This window comes from Lithobates pipiens, unplaced genomic scaffold, assembly GCF_037356315.1.
Source record: "Lithobates pipiens isolate NorthernLeopardFrog02 unplaced genomic scaffold, aLitPip1_a1.2 Scaffold_17, whole genome shotgun sequence".
NCBI classification, from domain to species: Eukaryota; Metazoa; Chordata; class Amphibia; order Anura; family Ranidae; genus Lithobates; species Lithobates pipiens.
Window position 1 is genome coordinate 14,209,479 of NW_027507755.1, and position 20,676 is coordinate 14,230,154.

At 43.8% G+C, this 20,676-nt stretch overlaps 1 protein-coding gene across 2 annotated transcripts in view; it reads right to left on the reverse strand.

Moving 5' to 3' along the window:
* LOC143986591 (cyclic nucleotide-binding domain-containing protein 2-like) overlaps window positions 1-20,676 on the reverse strand; it is a 564,608-nt gene that overhangs the window by 495,248 nt on the left and 48,684 nt on the right. For both annotated transcript variants that reach the window (XM_077485000.1, XM_077484999.1), the window contains exon 2: window positions 2,905-3,067. In XM_077485000.1, coding sequence (XP_077341126.1) covers window positions 2,905-3,067 — 163 coding nt within the window. The remainder of the gene's footprint in view (window positions 1-2,904; window positions 3,068-20,676) is intronic.

A 20,676-nucleotide genomic window follows, 5' to 3' on the forward strand; every position in this document is an offset into this window, starting at 1 on the left:
TCAAGCTGAAGATAACAAGCTAAGGGATATTCCAGGTTAAAAAGAAAAAATACCCGTGTTCTGGCAATTACAATAATAGCTCTAATTAAGGTGTGTGTATGGGGAGGGGCGGGGGTAGTATTGGGAGTTTTCTCTTTCTGAAAGTGGAAAAACTTCTCTAATATAAAAAAAGTATAAAGCTAGACCTCCAGCCAAACCTTTTTTTATTTTTTAATAGGATGAGCAAGGGTTAAAACTGTAGTCAGGATTTTTGTTGTTGTCTATGTTCCCCTCACTTCCTGTTCTGGAGATCACATGTCACAAAAGCGAAATTGGAAAGAAATCTCCCAAAAGCCGGCCATACATGGGTCAAATTAAAAAAAAAATTGAAATACCATAACTAAGAATTTTTTGCTCGAATTTTGCATCAACCGATTTTTGTGCGGCCATCGAACTTGAGTAATTGGGCAAGTTTGAAATTTTTGGAAAAACAATAACTAATTTCTAATCCATGATGGGAGAATCATGCAAGAAATATAATTGAAAAAGAAATGCACATGAGCTGTGACCTGAAAAGAAAAGAAGATACCCGGCCACAAAATTTCTTTTTTGAGGCAACATGAGGAAAAATTGAAGGCTTCGTTGATCAAATTTTGAAATGAATGGTGGCACCATCGGACCAAAAAACGTACCAAATTTTTGCGTTTCGAAAGAAAATTTGTTCGGAATGCGACCCACGTATGGCCTGCATTAGGCCCCATTCACACCTGAGCATTTTGCGGCTTGATGCTCAAAGCTCCAAAATTCTCAACATACAAAATCCAGTGTAATTAACTAGCTCAGCTCTTTAAATACAAAGAATTACTGCTCTAAGGTAATGACTTCTCCCAAAACAGCTGTCTCCAAAGTCCCACAGGGTGCTGGCTCTGTTTGCAACAGGAACTGAAGTAGAAAAGATGTAGCTGGATAGCCGCACTCCGAATTATTCAACTTTATTTCAAAAATGTAATTAAAATCATAGCATCTAGGCTGGTAAACAGACTAACTGCACAGCGGCCTAAGGCAAAAGGAGGAGTCGCCTTGGTGGTCCCTGGGTGGAAGGAGGAGCTCACCCTCTTTTCCAGTGTAGAGATTTTCTCCCTCCCCAAATCCTCTCCCAGCATCTAGAAAACCTCAGGGAGCAGCTAGCTACAGATGAGCAACTAAACTTACAGGATGTGTTCATGCAGGCTGCTGGCTTGATGAGGAGCTTCTGCCTGTGTGCATCCCCCCCCCCCACTCCTCACCCTCGCTCCTCTGCTCTCCTATAGAGATGTGTAGAGCAGGGAGGGATCTGCACGGCCGCTGACAGAGGAGCGCTGTCGCTTGTAAATACAGAAGCAGCACTCCTGTATTTACAACTGAGTAGCCAAGCCAACAATTGGCAGCTGCTTTGGGCCCCACAACAATGATTGCAGCTGCCCTATTTGCCCTGCGCTAAAGATAGCAACAATTCTAGTGCCAGAGCTCACAGTTAATGCTAAACTTTTAAAGCGTTTTTTTGGGTACGGTAGGTTTTCTTTTTTGCAATATCATAGGCTTATCCAATTTTAAGACCTGACATGTTTGGTATCTATTTTTTCAATGCAAGCACATCTTTTATTATAATACCTAATATTTTGGTAAAATATATGTGTGTTTGCACTAAAATTCAATCAGGAGTCTGTGATAGTGGGCCCTTGTAGTTTGCCAACTCGGGGGTTCCTCAGGGCATGGAGTCTAATGCCGCGTACACATGACCGGACTTTCCGGCAGACTAGGTCCGATGGTCTTCCCGACGGACTTTCGGCGGAGTTCCGATGGACTTTCTGAATGAACGGACTTGGCCACACACGAACGGATTAAGTCCGTTCGAAAGTCCGTGATGATGTACACAGGACTAAACAAGGAAGTTCAATAGTCAGTAGCCAATAGCTTCCCTTGCATCATATTTGGTCCATCTGACCAGCATACAGACGAACAGTTTTCCCGATTTTAGTCCATCGAATTGAGTCCGTCGGATAGATTTGAAACATGTTCTATTTCTAGATCCGTCAGATTTATTTTACGAAAAATGATCGGACTAGCCTACACACGATCGGATTGTCCAACGGACTAATCCCTTCAGACCTAGGCCAGGAAGTCCTGTCGTGTGTACGCGGCATAAGTCCCGGCCTGCTTCTTCAACAGGGCCCCTGATGGTGGGGATAGGCTTGCAGCAAGCTGGAATCAGGTTGCAGCCCCCAGCTACACCCAGCTAAAAATGTTGCGCTCTCTCCCACAGTTCTGTTCAAGAGAAAATAAATCTCTTTGCATTCAAGAAGTGTCTGGCACCTATGAATATACCTTGCATTACACCCACTACACCTTGCAACCCACTCTATACAGAAGGATGTCAGCTGTCCCTGGCTCTGGAGGTTCTCATTATATTAAAGGGGACCCGGGACCTTGCTAAATTAACATTTTAGAAGTGGCCACTTCACACCTGTGAAATAGCCTGAAACAGATTATATGCGAGGACCCCAGCAGGGATGCCTGGTGATTAGCTGTGGTAGGCAGTCCCATTTAAAGCAATGAGAGGCTGCCAGCTCCCACAAATTTTCGCAGGCCTTCTGATGTAATTGTTCATGCAGTGATGCGAGTGATCATTCCTGGACACAGACAGTCGTAGATGATTAGCGAGAATAGCAATTCTAGAATAGCGATTACATGCGAGCAGGAGCCCACAGCCTCCCAATGCTTAAAATGGGGCTGCGACGCACCCCCTGCCATGCCCCCTTCATACATGTGAATGTGGCCTATTGGTCCACCATAGTGCACAGAGCACTTTATCGTGCCATCTTAACGAAAAGAATATCAATTGATGGACTGTCTATGTACTTACTACATTGACTTTTCAACTGATACCTTATGAGTTATGACTGCCGTCCCACATTCAGTCCTCTCTGTGTTTTCGAAAGTTTCTGGGGGCAGAATATAATCTGTGGAGACCACTGCTTCTGTTTCGGAATCACCATCCAAACTTCCATCCATGAAAGGAGTGTTGGAGACAGGTTCGACCACTGAGGAGCTGCAGGATCACCAAAGAAGAGAGTTAGATTAGGTCTCAATTAGCTGATTAATGGATACATAATATTTTCAGGAAAAATTTATTACAGGGCCATTAAGTAGTGAATGTGTGTGGATTATTTTTGGAGAATAAGGATAATGTTTAGTGCAGGACGGTGCTGAATTTAGCTACCAATATCCAGAGGTGACCAGAAGAGGTACACAAAATAAGGTAAGTTATCACAAACTGTACATTTTGAAGCTTGGTCCTGCTCAGGAGAGAGCTGGGATGCGGGCATTTTACCACCTGGGCCAATATTAATAAGATATGTTGGGCAGTTGGCCCAGATGGGAGGTATTTCACCATTTAGACATCATGCAGGGCTCATTCCAGTTACCTTCTCTACATTCAGAGCATGTGGAAAGCTGTGTAGCTGGGTACCCGGCAGGAGGGGTTCTTGTGTGTGCGGCTGTGGACTTTTTTCTCCCCCAGCCCCTGCATAGTGACAAAGCAGCTGTGCTCTGATCGGCTGTAGATATACAATCAAAAGAAATCCGGAATTCACTGCAACACTTTACATTTATTGATCCTTAATGCAAAAGACAGCAGACCATGCAAGTTGACGCGTTTCACATAACCTCAGCTGTGGATGAATGGCTAATGTGCTCACCAGGAGCAGCTTTCTCCTCAGTGTGTTGGGATTGGGGAGAGGTGGAGCTGCATGTAATTCTCTACCCATGTGTCGTTCCCCTCCCCCCTCTCCAGTGCGGTATGTAAATAGGAGGAGCAGAACAGTTGACAATGCAGTGACTGAGGACACCGGGATAGGCAGACTCTGGAGGCCTGGAGGAGCTTTGCACATGGGAGCAGTGGCGGCTGGTGCTCAATTTTCTTGGGGGAGCGGCCCATAGCCCCCAGCCAGCCAACCACCCCCGACACTCGATTGATTGATTGCAGTTTCCCCCTACCCCGATCACTGCTTAAAGTGGAGTGCCCCCTAATAAAATAAAAAATTAAAAGTCAGCAGCTACAAATACTTCAGCTGCTGACTTTTAATAATCGGACACTTACCTGTCCCAGGGTCCAGCGATGCGGGGGAATGAAGCCCCCCCTCATTCCCCGCTCTGTTCGCAGTACTGTGGGCACCCGGCTGTGGCTTCACACCCGGGCACCCACTGTTCATGCGCAAGCGGCGCCGGGCACCGTGATATGCCGCACAGTCATCTGGGACAGGTCCCAGATGACTGTGTGGCGCGAGGGGAAGTGATGTCACCAGCCTGGGCATTGAAGAAGGCAGACTACGAGGGACCCCCTAGCAACAGGCATTTAGAGGTGAGTAAAAAAATGTTTTATCCAATTATTTTTTTTATGAATTTTGAACTACTTTTTTTTTTTTTTTGGTGACAACACTACTTTAACTCGCAAGCCGCCCCCCGCCAGCACCGTATTTACCCCATCCAGGTCGCGACTTCCCCCCTTCGGCATCTCCTACTGAGTTCCTGTGGTCGCTTCTCCTCCTGGCCAATCAGGACTTAGGCCTCGTGGCCAATCAGGTCTTAGGACTGGAGGAGGATAAACAGGAAGACATTAGTGAATATTAATTTGCTAATGTCACACAACTGAGTGGGCTCGGGGCACAGTTCTCTGTTCCCCCCCAGCACACCATTTTTGAAGCCAATTAGAGCCTCAGGCTCTAATCGTGTTTCAGAAAAAAAAAATCCCCATTGAAATCCATGCGTCCGGCATCCTGCATGTAGATTAGGGGTCGGTGCATGGATTAGGGGGGCCCCTGCGCCCCACTACATGGGAGGCTATTGAGGCTATAAACTACAACATGGACAATACAAATTGGGAAGGAACCCACTATTGTTTTTATATAGGGGACAAACTATGGTCTCTCCTCCAAATATTTTTTATTAACAATCAATATGCAAAAGGTTAGTGACACAACAGGAATTAAAACTGACACCGTTGTCATTAAAATGCCCCCCCCCCCCCCGTGTCTCATCCACGCCATCACTCAGACCACCAATAGCTTAGTAGACAAACTACAAAAACATAATGAATCATGGGGGCCAAGAGTGAGAACCTGGGAAAAGGTGAGTGGTATCTATTGAGCAACAACGTAACTTAATATCTATTTGAAGTTCACTTACCGGGGAGATCCGACAAGCCTTTGACCTAGGCATCAAGCTGAATTTGTGATCATGAGTACTCCCTATGTGGGTAGACTTCTCAACTAGAGGGTCTCCCATAGCCTATGTGGATTTATTGCACGTGGCTACTAGTCACAACTATAAGACTTAGGGCCGGTTCACACTGCAGGCGAGGCGAGGCGACTCCGACTTGCCTCGCCGCGACCTGCCGCGGCCTCGGCGGCGACTTGCAAATGACTTCTGTATAGAAGTCAATGCAAGTCGCCCCGAGGTCGCCCAAAAGTAGTACAGGAACCTTTTTTCTGAGTCGGAGCGACTCGAGTCGCTCCTCTCAGAACGGTTCCATTGTACAGAACGGGGGCGACTTGCGAGAGCGAGGCGAGGCGAGTCGTGTCGCCTCGCATCGCCCGCTGTGTGAACCGGCTCTTAATGTACGTTTTTACAACCTCTCCTGAAAGATTTAACTTGACAGATAGTAACACACGTTTAAAACGTCTGTTTTGCCACGTTTACATGCCGCGTTTGGCTGCAATTTGCCACGTTTGCGTTTAGAGCAGTAGAAATTTTTTTTTTTTTAAATAGCCCAAAATGAGAAATGCCTGTAACTGAGTTACCGCGTTTAGAAGCATTTGGCACTTGAAATGCCTCTAAACTCAGCGTCTGAATGAATTTTTTTGCTTTCCAAAAAAGGCCTCCAAACTCAACTGCTTAGAAACGACTATAAACAACCCTGTGTACATGTACACATAAGATGATATAGAGGAGAGTTCCGGTGCAGTTAAAAAAAAAAGCCCAACTGCTCCTAAACGTCCGTTTAGCAGCAGCAGCATACATGAGGCCTTAACTGCATAGTGCCTGTAATTGGCATGGTGGCTGACATGGTTATGTCACTTTCTGCCGACACTTGCCTTTGAAAGTTAAACTGGGACTTTAGTCCTACTAGAGCACTTCAGGCTGGCCCCTTTCGGAGATATCGCTATGTAAAACATTAAAATAATACTGTTTAAAATCCAGTAATACACTGTCCACCCTGCTCTGCACTTGCTCAGTTGCTCTCCATTTTTAGGCATTTTTATTCCCATTGCTGAGATTGTAGAGGCCGATCTGCTGACAGCCTTAAAGCGGAATTAAACCTCCTACCCTTTACAGCCCAGGAAGCTACTTCTGTTTGAACTGCAACTTCCATGGTGCTGCACATGTGATCAGTTAGGACAACAGACATTTGATGGTTTGACAGTTTGGTTCAGCTACACAATCAAATCAAACTGTTTTTTAAAACCAGGAAATTGATGGATTTAGTTCTGCTTTATGATTTAGAGCTAAGGCTTTGGGCTTCAGCAAAATGGCAGCCTCCAGCAAGAAGAAATATGAGCACTGCTGGAGGCAATTTACAGTACACACTCATTTTGGCAGAATAATTATTAATGTATGTTCTTTGCTAAAGAACATTATTTTTCATCAAGTTGTTTTGGGTGAAATTTCAGTTTAAGGCACCATCAAGGCTGTAGACACTTTTTCACTATTGAATTGCGTTTAGATCATATGCTGCCATTTCCTTTGGCCATTATTAGTCTGCTGCACAGATTGATAATGTTGGCTATAATATACTTGGTTTCACTTATTACACCATCAGACCATTCGAACTGTCAGCTGTGGGTTACCCAATTAGCTTCCTGCAATTCGTGGACTTACCACGACCTGCACATTAAGACCTCTTTCACACCGGGGCGGTTTTCAGGCATTTTAGCGCTAGAAATAGCCTCTGCTAAGACCCCTTTCACACTCCGGTGAAGCGCTACTCATTTTAGCGATGCTTTACTGCTGTTTAAGTGGCGCTTTTGAGCCACTTTTCGGCCGCTAGTGGGGTGCATTTAACACCAAAAAAGGGGTTAAAACTCCAGTTTTGCGGCACTTTCACTCCATATTTTTTCTTTGTTTATATCCATATCAACAATCCATTAGATACATTTTCAACTTAAATGTTCCATAACATAGGTATCTATATCCTCAGTTCATATCCCAATGTCATTATATAATGAATCCCTACGTCCTGGCCCACTTGACCAATTCCTACGTTCCCCTTTTTCACCCTTTCCCAAAAAAAAGAAAAAAAAAGGGATACCCTCCCACCCCCCTTTCTCCTTCCCACCCTCTTCTCCTTCCTCCCGTACCCCCCAGCCCCCCCCCCCCACCCGCACGGGAGCGCTTTCAAGGCGATTTAAAAGCGCTGCTCATTCATTCCAATGGGCAGGGGCATTTTTGGGAGCACTGTATAAGTACATGTATATGCAAGTGCACCACCCCAGTGTAAAAAGTCACATGGAATGAATGGGAGGTGGTTTTCAGGCACTTAGCAGATGCTATTTCTAGCGCTAAAGCGCTTGAAAACTGCCCCAGTGTGAGAGGGGTCTAACCGCCTCGTATTCATTATGGTGTGCTTTTTCACACTGGGGCGGTGCTCTTACGGGATGGGAAAAAAAGTCCTGCAAGCAGTGTCTTTGGGGCGGGTTGGGAGTGCTGTAAATGAATGGAATGAATTGGAATGAATTAAATGAAATTAATTAAAAGCGCTTTGTAAGCCCCTCAAATGGGAGTTTTTAACCCTTTTTTGGGGTTACAAGTAACCCGCTAGTGACCGAAAAGCAGCACAAAAACGCTGCTTAAACAGCAGTAAAGCGCCGCTAAAATGTTCACTCTGCTTCCATTCTGACATGTTCAGAGGACAAGTGGAGGGAACATACTTGATCAATATCCAAACTGTATAATTTAGTGCTTGATTTATCATTACAGGTGAAATAGTGAGCCTGGATGTTAACCGTTGTCTTGTATGGCCTTATACAGGCTAACGCAACAATAGGATATTTTTCCAGGTTCTCACTCTTGGCCCTCATGATTCATTATGTTTTTGTACAGTTGTCTACTAAGCGATTGGTCTGAGTGATGGTATGGATGAGACCCTGGGGGTGTTTTAATGACAATTTTGTAATTTTTTATTCCTGTTGTGTCACTAACTTTTTGCACATACAGTGTGTCCCCTATATAGAACAATAGTGGGTTCCTTCTCACTTTTTATTGTAGCTTATTTTCTAGAGGGCACTACCTTTTTACTTTATATATATATTGGACCTGCCTGGATCCAACTGCAATTTTTATTATTTTGTTTAGCCTATAAACTACAACGACACAAAATACCATGCAGCAAGAGGAGGAGAGCAGAGCTGGAGGTCTGGGTCTTTTGTGGGAGAAAGTGGAGCTGGACAGATTGGTGCCACAGCTGTGTCTTGTTGTGTGTAGGGACCTGAAGCAGGGCAGACCCACACCTGTGCTGGTTAAGGATGAGACGAACACCCCCCCGGTTCGGTTCGCACCAGAACTTACGAACAGGCAAAAAATTTGGCAGAACACGCGAACACCGTTAAAGTCTATTAGACACAAGCATATAAGCACATTTTAAAGGCTTATATGCAAGTTATTGTCATAAAAAGGGTTTGGGGGCCCGAGGCCTGCCCCAGGGGACATGTATCAATGCAAAACATTGCCTGGGGGGTGTCTATAGTAGGCCTGCAAAGTGGCACATTTTTCCCATGTTTAGAACAGTACCACAGCAAAATGAAATTTCTAAAGGAAAAATTGTCATTTAAAACTGATCACGGCTGTATTGTCGGGTCTCAGCAATATAGATAAAACTCAATCCATATCAGGCCCTTCAGGTCTGATATGGAAATTAAGGGGAACCCTGCGCCATTTTTTTTTAAATGGCGTAGGGGTCCCCCTCAAAATCCATATCAGACCCTTACCCGAGCACGCAACCTGGCAGGCCGCAGGAAAAGAGAGGGGGACGAGAGAGAATACTGCACCAGGCCATGTGCCCTCCACATGGAGAGGGTGCTTTGGGGTCTGACCCCAAAGCACCTTGTTCTCATGTTGATGAGGACAAGGGCCTCATCCCCTCAATCCTTGCCCGGTGGTTGTGAGGGTATGCATGAGGGGGGCTTATCGGGGGCTTAACAAGGGGACCCCCAGATCCCAGCCTCCCCCATGTGAAATGATGCCACGTGGCTTCCCCGTGGCATCAGAGGGGTGGGGTCACCATTTATGTCACCAAGTGGCCCTGCCCTCACCTATATAAGAACTGTCACAGAGAAGAAGCGTCAGTCGACAGGTGCCTCCCATGGAGGCGGAATCGTCGCAGCTTTTTTTTTCGGTCCATCGGTCCATCAATATACCCCATTACCATTTCACATAGGGGAGGAGGCCAGGATCTGGGGGTCCCCTTGTTAAAGGGGGCTTACAGATTCTGATAAGCCCCCCGCCCGCATACTTCCACAACCACCGGGCAAGGGTTGTGGGGATGAGGCCCTTGTCCCCATCAACATGCGGACAAGGTGCTTTGGGGTCAGAACTAAAATCTAGTGAAACCATTTGCCTTTATAAGTCACCTAATTAGTAAACAGAGTCCACTTGTTTGCAATTTCTTCTCAGTATAAATACAGCTGTGCTTTGAAGCCCTCAGAGGTTTGTTAGAGAACCTTAGTGAACAAAGAGCATCATGAAGGCCAAGGAACACACCAGGCAGGCCAGGAATAAAGTTGTGAAGGAGTTTAAAGCAGGGTTAGGTTATACAAAAAAATATCCCAACCTTTGAACAATTAATGGAGCACTGTTCAATCCATCATCCGAAAATGGAAAGAGTATGGTACAACTGCAAACCTACCAAGACATGTCCGTCCACCTAAACTGACAGGCAAGGAGAGCATTAATCAGAGAAGCAGCCAAGACGCCCATGGTAACTCTGGAGGAGCTGCAGAGATCCCCAGCTCAGGTGGGAAAACCTGTCCACTGCACATCGCCTTGAACACACCATCCTAACTGTGAAACATGGTGGCAGCAGCATCATGTTGTGGGGATGCTTTTCTTCAGCAGGGACAGGGAAGCTGGTCAGAGTTGATGGGAAGATGGATGGAGCCAAATGCAGGTCAATCTTAGAAGAAAACCTGTTAGTCTGAAAAAGACTTGAGACTGAGGTGGAGGTTCACCTTCCAGCAGGGCAACGACCCTAAACATACAGCCAGAGCTACCGTACAGTGGAATGGTTTAGATCAAAGCATATTCATGTGTTAGAATGGCCCAGTCAAAGTCCAGACCTAAATGCAATTGAGAATCTGTGGCAAGACTTGAAAATTGCTGATCACAGACGCTCTCCATCCAATCCAAAATTGTCACTCTCTAGATGTGCAAAGCTGGTAGAGACATCCACAAAATTACTTGCAGCTGTAATTGCAGTGAAAGGCGGTTTTACAAAGTATTGACTCAGGGGGGCTGATTACAAATGCACGCCACACTTTTCAAATATTTATTTGTAAAAAACTTTGAAAACCATTTATAATTTTCCTTCCACTTCATAATTATGTTCCACTATTTATTGGCCTATCACATAAAATACATTTATGTTTTTGGTTGTAACATAATGTGGAACATTTGAAGGGGTATGAATACTTTTTCAAGGCACTGTATATCACCTTCCAGGGGAACACCACCCAGGAAACACATACATGTATCCACATCCAGGGGTATAATCACAGTGTGCACTCTGGGACACTTTTTGATTAATTAATACAGAGGGTCACTGTGGGACTTTGTTTTATTGCCATTCACGTTTCTCACTCTTTTAATAAAGCAGTAATAAAACTTGCTTTATGACTTGTATCACTCTACAGGTAATCCTGTAATAAGGCTTACAGGTAGGTACAGTGAATATATCCTAACTGTGTATTGTTTAGGAGATGTTCACATTTGTAGAGGCCACAGGCCATGCACACTGCACTCTGGATGGACAGGATACTGAATGAAAGGCCATCAAATGGCCAGAGCCCTCGAACCCGGAAGGAAGGCTGGTTGAAGATGGAAGTGCCAACAGTAGTGCCAGCGTGCTTCTGGAGGACTTTGTTTTAACCAGTGCATACTAGCATGTTATTACTTAAACCGCCCAGGGGCCCCCCCAGAAAAAAATACTGACTGGGATTATAACCCCCCCTTATTGTATCCGAAATTGGAAAAAAGCTTTTCCTTTAGTTCTACTGTAAGGTATTTAAAGCCCTTTGTGAAGGTTTTTTTTATGTAGGGTCTACTCTTGAAGCAATAAGATAAAAGCAAGACCTGGACAGGTTTGTCTGGTATGTTTCCATTCTGATTTTTTTTAAAGTTTGATTTTACTGTACATTTAATTCCCAAGAGTGCCATTTATTTTTCATCTTTTGCACTGCTGACGCTCTGTTTCCCTTGACCCTACACTCAATGATAACCTGTAGCGAGATGACAGCTTTTACGTGTTGATATACAGCAGATTACTGCTTCAGCTACCAAAGACGCTCAAGTTCTCTACAACTACATAAATACAGAGTGGACACAAAATGACTTAAATTGAAATCAGAATCCAATTTTCCACTATAAGTGTCTGAGTCGTATATCTTTTTCTGCTGGTGTGCCGGGTCATATCCGCAGACTTTGAACTTAGTAAAGAGACATGGAGACCAATTTACTAAACCATGTTCGCATGAGTGAGTGGATTTGTCGTGTTGGCCAAAAAACATCTTCATTGCATAACTGTATTTATTATGCACCTATAATACGTGAGACTATCACACAGCACTTACGGCAAATTAACAAACATGGCTTACTAAGGACCAGGGCTTTTTTTCATTGGGAATGTGAGGGAACGCAGTTCCGGCACCTCTAGCACTGAATATATATAATGGCAATGGGGTATGCTGGCAGGAATCTATTTTTGTGTAGGGGTCTATTGTTGCTGGTTGGGCAATTGTTGAGGGAGAGGTCTATTGTTGCTGGCTGCTGGAGGGTCTATCGATGCTGGCTGCTGGGAAATCTGTTGTTGTTTGTGGGGGTCTATTGTTGCAGGGGTGGACCTATTGTTGCTGGGGTGGTATTTTGTAACAGGTGGTCCATTGTTGCTGGGGGGGATATAATGATGCATTAGGGCTCTATTGTTACTGGGAAGTCTATTGTTGCTGTGGTGGGTCTAGTATTGCTGGGGGTATCTATTATTGCTGGGGGGAATTATTGTCTGCGGTGGGTCTAGTGTTGCTGGGGGTGTCTATTATTGCTTGGGGGATTTATTTTTGCTGGGGGATCTATTGTTTCTGGGGATCTATTGTTTCTGGGGAATCTATTTTTGCTGTGGTGGGTCTAGTGTTGCTGGGGGTATCTATTATTGCTGGGGGAACTATTGTTGCTGGAGTGGGACTAGTGTTGCTGGGGGTATCTATTATTGCTGGGGGGAATTATTGTTGCTGGGGGAGCTATTGTTGCTGGGGTGGGTGTAATGTTGCTGGGGTGGGTCTAATGCTGCTGGGGGTATATATTATTGCTGGGGGGTTTTCTTTTTGCTGAGAGGATCTATTGTTGCTGGGAAGGGGTCTATTTTTGCTAACTGCAGAGGATCTTTAACGAATACCATACAAAAGCACCACAAAATAATACTTGGTTCTGCATTCTCTAAAAGGGCCGGTACTGGGAGGGGGGTAGGGGTGGAACCAAGAGATGGTGCTCGGGGGTGGGTAGGGGGCGGAGGCAAGTAGTGACTCAAAAGGGGGGAGTTCCTGCATCTATTCTCTGAGAAAAAAAGCCCTGCTAAGGACTGTATGTTCCAGCTTCTGAATGTGTCCCAACTTGGTGCTAATGATCCTGCAAGAATAAGGGGATTTATTTTTCTAATGGTTTTGAGGCTATTTGACATTTGTTAGTTTATCTTACATGTGCAAATAACACAGGAACAAGACCACAGAGTACCCTCCTCTAGTTAGACTGCCTGGTTAAAGCGGTAGTAAACTGCGGAAGAAAAAAAAAAATCTACTCCCTGCAAATTAATGTCATAACGTAGCGTCGCATACTAGCACATTATAAAAGACTTACCGAAAAATGAAGCCCTTACTGCTGACAGGGCTCCCATCTTCACCTGGTCTTGTTTCGGGGTCCGCAGGGAGCCAGCATTTAATTGGCAGAGCCGCAATGATGTCACTCCCACGCATGCATGCAGGAGTTATGGCAGCATCACAGCTCGCCTTGTGGACAACACGCCACCCATTGAGAGCACAGTGTGCATGCATAGGTGGCGTCACCGGCGCTGCAAAATGATATGTCTCCTAAACAGTGCACCTTTGGGAGATATTTACTGTACCTACAGGTACGTCTTATTGAGAGTTTAATTCCTTCCACCTGTCTCTGAAAGAAGTTTCCAGAGTATAGGGCAGGGAGATTCAAATGATTATATTTATCATGGTCCTACCTATCCTTGGAAGGAGGCATCCATAAGAAGGTGGTAAATATTTGGGAAGCCTTGTCAGAGTGTTCAATTCCCTCCAGGGAGGGTTCTGGTTCTCTTGGGGCCCCTGGAGGCAGCTTCACTGAGACAAGAAATTGCAGCCTGGGCCTCGGCAGCTGCTGAGCTGAGGGACAGGCAAAGATTGCTGATGGATTTTGGTGGAAGGCACTGCACTGGAGTCCTGGTCTGGAGAAGGATCTTGTTATCTTCTTTAGTTGTGCCAGAAGAGAAGTATTGTAACCATGTTGCCAAAAGTGGCTATATGAACCGCTGCTCTAGGGTCCCAGATATACTAGCCATTCCCTGTCACCTCCAGAAAGAGCTGCAATTAAGATTAATGAGAAGTTTGTCCTCCCATTATTGCTATTGATTGTTTTGGAGTATCCTGTGACCCTAAATCCCTCTCCTGTTAAAGTTCTTCCACAAATAACCCCCACTATCATCCAGCGACAGGCAGATGAGGGATGCGAGAAGCAGCTGCGGGATGCTGGGATTGACCCTTCACTTGCAGCACAGTGCTTACCACGCTGTATTTGGGGATACTGGTGGGTCCCATTTGCATCTCCTTTTTGAAAATAGCAAGGACAGTGATGGTGAACCTTGGCACCCCAGATGTTTTGGAACTACATTTCCCATGATTCTATACTACACTGCAGAGTACATGAGCATTATGGGAAATGTAGTTCCTTGGGGTGCCAAGGTTCACCAACACTGCCCTAGACTGAGCCTGAATTGTCTGTATGCGGGGGACTGTGCATGTGTGACTGGCAGGCTCTGTACTGCTGCGGGAGAACTTGTCTATTTCCAGCAGTCCTTCTAAAGGTAAGTGCCACAATTGTATCTACTGTATACTGGCACTAATAATGGCTAGGGATGAGCTGATTGTATGTGGGTTCAGTTCGCAGGAAGTTCTGAACATTAAACTGAACCCTGATAAAGTCAATGGAAGCCAAATTAATAAAATCAGTTCTGCCCAACTTTAATGTTAATAGGCAAGGGATTGTCAAACAAATGGCATAGTGAATTGGGCATGGGGAACATGCACCACTGCAAAATATTTTTTTTAAATACCATTTGGCGTACCTCTCAACATCGTACCAGCGCTCCTCCTCTTCTTCTTTTTCTCTCTCCCCATTTATCCCCTTTCCAACTCTCCCCCTCTTAATTCCCCAGTTACTCATCTACTACATATAATTTTCTTCAGACTATGTGACTTGAATTGTTGCTTGTTTACTTGACAAACTAATAAAGAAATATTGAAACAAAATACCGTTTGGCTGGCAGCAGTGATTTAAATAACGCTTAACTGCTGAATGACGGCTACAGCATGGTCGTCCGAATCCGGGAAGCCATCATATGACGACCTCCCATGATCGCACCCGCCACATGCCCACTGCTGGGCATGGGCGGCACGCACTGTGTTTGCAGTGTCCTCCTGAACACAGATTAAGGTAAAGAGCCAATCATCGGATTTTTACCATGTGACCATTTGTGTACAATCACAGATTACACAATGTCAACAGAAGCCAGTTACCGGCTCTCTTCACAGAGTGTGGTGGAGAGGAGAAAAGAGCTGATAATCGGCTTCTGCAAAATCGCTACCAGTTAGTGCCCACTGCTGCCAATGAGTGCCCGCCACTGCCGCCAATCATTTACCACCAGTGTCTACTCATCATTGTCGCCTACCAGTGCCGGATATCAGTGTCACTTATCAGTGCAGCCTCATCAGTGCCTCTTCATCAGTGCCCACCAAAGACGCCTCATCAGTGCCCATCAGTGCAGCCTATCAGTGCCCATCAATGCTACCTCATCAGTGCTCCCTCATCAGTGCTCCCTCATCAATGCAGCCTCATCAGTACTGCCTCATCAGTGCTACCTCATCAGTGCTACCTCATCAGTGCAGCCACATTAGTGAAGGAGAAAAATTACCTGTTTGCAAAATGTTATAACAAAATGTGAAAGTTTTTTTTTCTACATTTCTGGGGTTTATTTGTTTATTTAGCAAAGAATAAAAAAAAAACAGCATAGATTAAATACCACCAAAAGAAAGCTCTATTTGTGTGCATGGCCACGCAATTGTCATTCAAAGTGCGACAGCGCTGAAAGCTGAATATTGGCCTGGGCAGGAAGGGGATAAAAGTGCCCAGTGGGCAAGTGGTTAAAGTGAAACATTTAATGTACAATTCCTATAAATAACATCCCTGGGGAAAGCTCTAAACCTGTACATGGAGTGGCGTATCTGTATAATGTGTACAATGCACTACAAAAAAAAATGATATTTACAAGGAATAAAAATGCTGTTTAAATTGCTATTAAATAACATTTACCTGGCAGTGTGATTTTCTTTGTAAAAAGAGGGCATGGGGACTTCCCACCTTCCAAAACACATACCGTACCTTGAGGGGCTGGTATATATTATGGGGGGCCGTTGGGGGAGATCCCATGCTGCTTTTTACAAAAAAAAAAGGAAATGTATATTACTGGTAAATGTGTTTTTTTTTTTTTTCTTGTCACTTTTAATGCGGCCTTACAGCAAGAATGACAAGTAAAATTGTGGTGATCTCTCTAAAATTCATGCCAGAACCCTTATCCTTAACAAGTATATTTTTGTAGACAGGGTTTTTTTTCAGGGGGAAGGCAGTTCAGAATGTATGTAATGGTACGGGGTACTAGAGTGCGTTAGAGGGTCTACTGATTCTGGCTGCTGGTGGATCTATGGTCGCTGGTGGATCTATTGCTGTGGGGGTCTAGTGTTGCTGAGAAGGTTTATTATTGCTGGTGGAGGAACTATTGTTGCTGGAGGGGGGGGGGGGTTAATTTTGTTACTGGGAGGGATCTACAGTTGAGGGAGGGGTCTATTGTCGCTGGCTCTAGGGAGATATATTGTTAGTGGGGGTCTATTGTTGCTGGGGAAGGGGGTATTTTGTGGCAGATCTATTGTTGCTGGGTGGATATATTGTTGCAAGGGGTCTATTATTGATGAGGGGTGTCTATTGTCGGCTGCAGGAGATCTATTTTATTGCTTTTCTTGTTATCGGTATCAAATTGTATATCAATTACTTGGTTATGTATTCTCTAAAAGGGATGGTACTGGAAGGTGGGAAGGATATGGAACCAAGCGACGATGCTCAGAGGTGGGTAGGGGGCAGAGACAAGGGGTAATTTGGAAGGAGGGAGTACCTGTACCTATCCTCTGAGAAAATAATCTATTGGTGGGGGCTTTTTGAAATCTGAAAGCGTATGTGAATTAGCAGGAGGTACACAGTACCCCTACCCAACAACATGTCCCTTTAAGTGGCTTCATCGTCAATCACTTTATCCTGGGATGCAGATCCTGTTAATCATGAACAATAAATCCTCAGCTTACATCTGAATGGGCCGGGTGGGGGGCTGTTTTTATTTTTTTTGTACACTTTTTTGGTGAATGGGTAAAAGTACTATGTACCTGATACTCGTTCACATAGGGGGAGGGCAGGGATCTGGGGCCCCCCTTGTTCTTTTAGCCTGGGGCTAAAAGAATACCACCTGACTCATCCCCCTTAAATAGGCGATTCCAGCATTCAAAGTAGCTACTCTGATTGGCTGAGAAATTATGTCTATTCACAACCTGAACTCACTGTGGTCTTGTCATTATAATGCCAGAGGCAGCAGTTCCACTTTTTGACAGAGAGAGAGGCTTAGGGCAAAAAGTCAGAGGATACAACCACCAATTAGCCAGGCTAGTTACCACCTAGCATACTAAATTTGTTAGCAACACTGCCTAATACCAGGGTGCTATAGAAATAAAATAAAAAAACACAGTGCCATTGTCATTAGAGAAATTAAAAGAGGCAATCAGAGTGGCTCTTTACCATGTGATCTCATGGAACCAATTACAGCGATCACAAGTATAAACACTGGCTGAATTTGCAAACAGCCAGTCCTCCCCTCCCTTTCACAACAGAGAGAGTGAGGAAGGAGGATAGAGATGCTCTGTTTGAAACCCCCAGAGGTAAACACCACAGTCAGTAATGTTGTTGTCTGACATTGATATACATATGAACAGTTGGCTGTAATGGTACACTGTCCTCAAAAGCTTAAAGGCACACTATCCTCAAATATCTTCTTTTGTTTATGCTTTGGGAAATGAAAAAAATATATAGTATTTATATAAATATATGCATATAATTTGTTCTCCCACTGTACAGATCAGGCATACTATCTACTGTTCACCTTAAAGTGGTAGTAAAGTATTGTGGGAAAAAAAAAAGTTTTTTTTTCCCTGTAAGTCAATATCATAATGTGCTAGTACGCACTGCATACTTGCACATTATGAGAAACTTACCTTTAAATTAAGCCCTCCAGCGGCGCAATGTCACCGCTGCAGGTATTTCCATCTTCATCCGGTCTTCCTTCCGGGATCTGGGACTCCAGCCACCTGACATGATGAGCCGGAATGACGTCTTCCGGCGCATGAATGTGGAAGACTCTGTGATATCACCAGCTGCTGCTTGCCTGAATATCTCCTAAACGGTGCACGTTTAGGAGATATTCATTTTATTTACAGGCAAGCTTTATTATAAGCTTACCTGTAGGTAAGAATCACAAATGAGAGTTTACTACAGCTTTAAGACCTCAGCTCTGTAGGCCATGCGCATAATGACATCATAGTCCACCCTCAGTGATGTCATGTCAGGCAGCAAGTACAAATTTATCCAAAGTTCCAAATTATCTGAAATAACAAATGTCGTATCTAAACGAATGGAACGTAACAATCTAATAATAAGTAACAATAATAATAAAACATTTTTATTATTATTTATTATTAATTTGTTCCATTCCATTTGTTTAGATGCAGAATTCGTTATTTCGGAAAATTCGTAACTTCAGATAAATTTGTATTCATTACGTTTACAAACAGCCAAGTTTGAAAGGAAATTCCAATACCTATAATTTAATAGTTAATTAGTAGTTATTAGTTATTATTTCAAATTTTACTGATTTTCTTTCTTTTTTTCAGATTTTCAAATTTTTGGATTTTGGATTTTTTTTCATTTCTGAATTTTCGAATTCAGAAAACTCGGAAATTTTAAAATAGCAAAAGAACGAATTAAATTAAAACAAACAAATTTTTTGTCAGTGCCCATGTCTAGCAACTACTTAACCACTTCAGTCCCAGAAGGATTTACCACCTTCCTGACCAGAGCACTTTTTGCGATTTGGCACTGCGTCACTTTAACTGATAATTGCGCGGTCGTGTGACGTTGTACCCAAACAAAATTGACGTCCTTTTTTTCCCACAAATAGAGCTTTCTTTTGGTGCGTTTTTTATTTTTTGCTCTATAAATAAAAAAAGAGCCACAATTTTGAAAAAAAACACATTATTTTGTACTTTTTGCTATAATAAATATCCCCCAAAAATATATAAAAAAACATATTTTTTTCCTCAGTTTAGGATGATACGTATTCTACATATTTTTGGTAAAAATAAAAAACTGCAATAAGCTTTCATTGATTGGTTTGAGCAAAAGTTATAGCGTCTACAAAATAGGGGATCGTTTTATGGCACTTTTATTAATAATTTTTTTTTTTACTAGTAATGGCGGCGATCAGCGATTTTTATCATGACTGCGACATTATGGCAGACACATCGGACAATTTTGACACTTTTCTGGGGCCATTGGCATTAATACAGCGATCAATGCTTTAAAATTGCTGATTACAGTAAAAATGTCACTTGTAGTGAAGGGGTTAACCACTAGGGGACGGGGAGGTGTTAAGTGTGTCCTGTGGTAGTGTTTCTAACTGTCTGGGGGATGGGCCAGGAGTGACACGACACCGATCACTGCTCCCGATGACAGGGAGCAGACGATCAGTGTCTTGTCACTAGGCAGAACAGGGAGATGTTGTTTATGTCGGCATCTCCCCATTCCTCAGCTCCGTGACACGATCGCGGGTATCCCAGCGGCAATCGAGTGCACGGGTCCCATGGTCACGGAGTCTACGGCAGGTGCACGTAGGGCGGGAAATTCAAAGTAACGTCCAGCCGTGCCATTCTGCCGACATATATATGCTGACATCGGACGGCAAGTGGTAAATATAGAACTAATTAGTTAATTTAGAGTAAGAAAGGGTTATAACTCCTGTCAGGTTTTTTGCCATCTGTGTCCTATAGGGGAGATTTATCTTTACTACCTGGTCCATAGCCAAACAGGTAGTGAGAGGAAATCCCTGCAAATTAAGGGAATATATTGGGCCCCCCAGGTCACAAGAACTAGTGTCCTCACTGGAAGATTTCCCTTCTATTACTGTTCTGGGACAACCCAAAATTATGTATTTTCTTTTACTTTAAAGAAAAAGTAAACTCTGATGATTCTTTTCATTTAGTCCATTATAATAAGTAATTATCAAACTATAGCCACTGTAATCCAGCCCAAATCGCATATTACTTACTGTTTAAAGAAACTTTAAAAAACGTGTCAGCGCCATCTTAAGTTTTGTTTTCTGAGTCCACAGTGGAGTGTATTTCCGCCCTTACATTGAGCACTTCCTGTACTGTTAACCAAGCCTCCTTCTCAATCCAATGTTTCTATGGCAACCCTGCTTCCCTGTTCATAGCTGACTTGTTTTATTTCATAGTATTTACTTGGACTGATTATCTAGTGTTTGCCTGTATGAGTCCTATCAGCAATAATGCTGTCCCATGCCCTGCTTTACACTACATGTGATGTCACATGGTCACATGGTGTGTAGGGGAAGCACTGAGTGATTATGCAGCCTCCTGGGAGTTCAGTGTTGTGTGCAGTAGGAAGTCCTGATAACAGATAGATAAGCACATAGAGAGTGTGCCGTAAATCAGGGGAGATCTGGGCATGTCCAGTGACGTAATTCTAAACAAAAAGGATTAAAACAATACTAAGCAAGTAAGGCTATATCTACAAGCAGTGTTCATTAGGGTTTTTTATGCTGATTTACATGGGACAAAGTTGTGAGGGAGGGTTTACAGCCACTTTAACTTTCAATGATAAAGGTAAGAAGGACAAATAGAGAGGGTGAATCTACCTAATAGCGGCAGAAGTAAAAACAAAACCTGACAGGGGTTCTAATTCATCTCCACATTTTGCCTTTAGTTACAGTGCCTTAAAAAATTATTCAGA